This window comes from Acyrthosiphon pisum, chromosome X (genome assembly GCF_005508785.2).
Source record: "Acyrthosiphon pisum isolate AL4f chromosome X, pea_aphid_22Mar2018_4r6ur, whole genome shotgun sequence".
Taxonomy (NCBI): domain Eukaryota; kingdom Metazoa; phylum Arthropoda; class Insecta; order Hemiptera; family Aphididae; genus Acyrthosiphon; species Acyrthosiphon pisum.
The window spans coordinates 277,855-281,863 of NC_042493.1; the positions used below are offsets into that span (position 1 = coordinate 277,855).

Sequence of the window (4,009 nt, forward strand, 5' to 3'; positions counted from 1 at the left end):
ATAATTATCTAATAAAAATAAAATGTATATAATATTGTGCTTATAAGGTATTATTATATTATATTATATTATTATCGCTAGACACTCGATACTTATATCAATAACACTATCTAAGACGTGTATTTATGATTTTTTTTAGAACAACGGTTTTACATTATTGGCGATTGAAATTGATAAGATGCAACGGGGACGCTGTGTATATGTTATTTTCACGAACTAAGATATACCTTAGTTCGTGGTTATTTTACATGTTCCCCGTTACAGATCCTAACCCCGTCGGCCTGATAATTGATAAGCTTTCAATCGCCAATACATTTAAATCTATTTTTAAATATCGGTACATTATTGAATGGACTCGTGTAGAGATTATTTTGTTTTAGACTCTAGACATGATAATACTAGATACACGATAACGTCGATAACATAGATATTGTGTATTTATAAAGCTATAAAAATCCGGGAGAAATAATTTGTACATAATATTATTTTATAACGATTAACGAATAGTAGACAGTAGTCAGAGTTGGCGGTACTGAAATAAAATAACTCAGAGTTCGGAATTAATATAACCAACAAATCGAGTGTAATTCTTTATTACTAAAGAATTGAACGAATTGTCCGAGCTTACGAAATTAATTTTGTGGTTATAATTTCTTATTAAAAAGACTTTATTTAAGAATAAATTATAGTATTTATAATACTTAATTAAATTATAATATTTAAGAATTTATTATATTTAATAAATATAAAAATAAAGAAAACTTACAACTTAAAAATGGATTCTTCTAAGCATAATGTGTTTAATATTTTCAACATGAAAAAAAAATCCAAATCCAGACAAAATCAATAAAACGTCAATTTCGTCTATTATAAATACTAATAACATTTCTGTTACCTCAAGTGATACAGAAGATGATCCTGGCTTACTCAATAATAATTATAGTATTGATACATCATCAAAAAAACAAAAAGATGTTTGTGTTAATGTTGAAGTGGATGATTTAGGAGATTTAATTGCAGGCCCATGCCAGCCCATACTTAAAGTAATGTTTTAAATAAATAGTTAAAATGTTATTATGTAATATCATCATGACAAAATAAAATAAGTAATTAAATAATTTATGCATGATTATTAATTAATATTATAATTTTTTTAATATTAATAGGATTATCCAAAAACAATATTTGGTAAACAGAATAGATCATTTTCGTCCAATTTTTTTAAGTTATATACTTGGTTGGAATACAGTGTCAAACGAGATGCTGTATATTGCTTTTGTTGTCGATTATTTGGAAAAAACAATGATGATATTTTCACAAAAATAGGATTTAAAAACTGGAAAAAAGTTTGTAAAAGTATTTATGTTAAGTAATTTAGTGGGCTTGATAAGGGCTCAACAGTTCAAGTAATTTACTGAGCAATTTAATATATTACACATGTTTCATAAAACAATTTGATGTAAATTTAAAAGCATGTGCTTAATATATAATAGTTATTAGTTACAAACTGTTACATATTAATTATATTAATTATTATAATAGGTAGGTATCTATGACAGTATTATTTGAACATTTTATTATAATTTATAGATAAGTGGTTCTAATAGTAAACAGTCCAAGCTTGCTAGTCATGCACTAACTAAAGAGCATCTTACTAATTTATCAAAAATGACTGGATATTATTCAACTAAAAGTACAGGAAGTATAGTTGAATAGCTATCAACTGCCCATAAACAAAACATTTTAAATAACCGTTTATACATGAAAAAGTTAATTGATATTATATTACTATTATCTCGTCAAGGAATTGCATTTAGAGGCCATATAGAAAATACAAATTCTTTAAACAAAGGTTAGGTATACTTAATTGATTAATAATTATGATAAATTAACTTTCTATTAAAAAATGTAAATTAATTACTGTTTTGAGTTTAAATTAATTTGATTATTATATGACTATTTTAGGAAATTTTCAAGAGATGTGTTCATTCTTTAGTAAATATGACTCTGAATTTAATCGAATGTTTAGTAATTCAATAGGTAAGCTATTCCAGTCCTAAAATTCAAAATGAAATTATAGCCTTATGTTCTCAAAATGTCAAAGATACAATATTTTCTGAAATTAAGGAAACTGGATTTTTTTCAATCATGTGTGATGATGCCAGGTAACAACCAATTTAATTTTTTTATTTGTATTTTTAACACAATTTTCTAGTAAAAAAATTCATTATTTCATAATTTGTAACATTTTGTATCGATCGTATCTTTTATATCTTGTTAGGTGTCACAAAGAGGAACAAATGTCTATTTGTGTACGGTATACAAAAAAATTTGAAGTGTTTGAGAGGTTTTTAGGATTTATAGATGTTTCCCAAAAACAAGATGCTGAGTCAGCAATATCAGCTATTTTAAACTTCCTTGAGCAATCAAATATCCAAAATGTTCCAATTGTAGCCCAGTCGTATGACGGAGCAGCTGTTATGTCTGGTAAAAGAGCAGGAGTGCAAACTAAATTAAAAGAATATTACCCAAGTGCCATCTATGTTCATTGTATGGCTCATAGAGTTAATTTAGTTGTCATAGACATATGTAAAAGTATCAAGGTACCTAATATGATTTTGTTTTACATAGAATTTATTTAAATTATTCAAACAAATCTTACTATTCATTGGAAATGATTAAATTCATTTCTATTGTTATGTAATTTTAAATAAAAATATAAATCTATATTTTAAAATGTAATTCACTTTTTAAGGAAGCAAAACAATTTTTCAATTCTATTGAAGCATTATATGTACATTTTTCTCGGCCATCAACTAATTTTAAATTGAAAGAAATGCAAAATAAACTCAATATTAAAACCACCACATTAATGGCCATAAGTGATACACGTTGGGTATGTAGAATACAGAACTGTGATGCAGTTTATAACAATTTTGAAGTACTTATTGAAGTTTTAAACGATGAAGTTGATTTAAACAAAGACATGGATGTAGCTCAGGCTATAGGTTCGTAATTAATAAGTAATAACATTTTTCATTTACTACTTGCATATGAAAATGTAATCCAAATTTAATTTTTCTAGGCTTATTAAGTTCTATTCAAAAAGCATCATTTATAATTTATTTAATTATACTTCAGGATGTACTTAAAGTTATAAATATTCTGAGTAACCAGTTACAAAAAAAAACTTCCACATTAGGTGAAGCGGCTAATATTATTTTTGGAGTTATTCAAACATTTGAAAATTATAGAAGCTCCAATAAGTTTTCTGAAATATGGTCTAAAATAACAAATTTTGCTGAAAAACATAATATACCAATTGAAACACCTTCTAGAGGTACCTACTTTTTTTAATAATATTAATTATTATTCTTAAATGTTATTAATCATGATGTTTAGTAAGTTTGATGTTACATTGGTTTATTATTATGTATTTAATTTAAGGTTCTAATTCTAAGTGTAAAAGAAAAGAAAGCACATATTTAAGAGATTATTGTACCTCTACTACTACTGGGAATGAATACTCAGAATTTGATGAGTCTTCTTTAAATATATCGGATTAAGAAAACTGGAAAATTAATGCATATTATAGAATTCTGGATGCAATTATTACCAGCATGAACTAACATTAACTAGATTTTCATCTGAAAGCTTACATTTAGCATCGTCTGTTGACCGTTTTTTTAAATTACAATTCAAAGAAAGTTTACCATTCATACAACATTATGAGGTACCTATTTAAAATTATGCAAAGATTAAAACTAAAATGTGTATTTATCCACATATCATTATTTTATTATAATAAATCTACTAATTTTTTTAATTTTACATTTAGAAATTGTTGGATATTAATATTAAATCGTTAGAAGCTGAAATGACTGTAATTAAAAATAGTATTCAAAATTCTGATTTTGCTCTTAGTGATGTGTTACAAAAAGTAGACCAGAACGTTTTTGCCAATTTATATAAACTCTTGCAAGTTGCTTTAACTCTGCCCATCAGCTCT

The 4,009-nt window shown here is 25.5% G+C and overlaps 1 protein-coding gene across 1 annotated transcript in view; it reads left to right on the forward strand.

Moving 5' to 3' along the window:
* Positions 1-3,566, forward strand: part of LOC103307906 (zinc finger MYM-type protein 1-like) — a 15,012-nt gene extending 11,446 nt beyond the window's left edge. Inside the window, exons 2-9 of the mRNA XM_008180366.1 lie at positions 1,167-1,346; positions 1,591-1,702; positions 1,966-2,028; positions 2,081-2,165; positions 2,282-2,589; positions 2,787-3,008; positions 3,086-3,340; positions 3,448-3,566. Of these exons, the coding sequence (XP_008178588.1) occupies positions 1,167-1,346; positions 1,591-1,702; positions 1,966-2,028; positions 2,081-2,165; positions 2,282-2,589; positions 2,787-3,008; positions 3,086-3,340; positions 3,448-3,566 (1,344 nt within the window). The remainder of the gene's footprint in view (positions 1-1,166; positions 1,347-1,590; positions 1,703-1,965; positions 2,029-2,080; positions 2,166-2,281; positions 2,590-2,786; positions 3,009-3,085; positions 3,341-3,447) is intronic.
* The last annotated feature ends 443 nt before the right edge of the window (positions 3,567-4,009 follow it).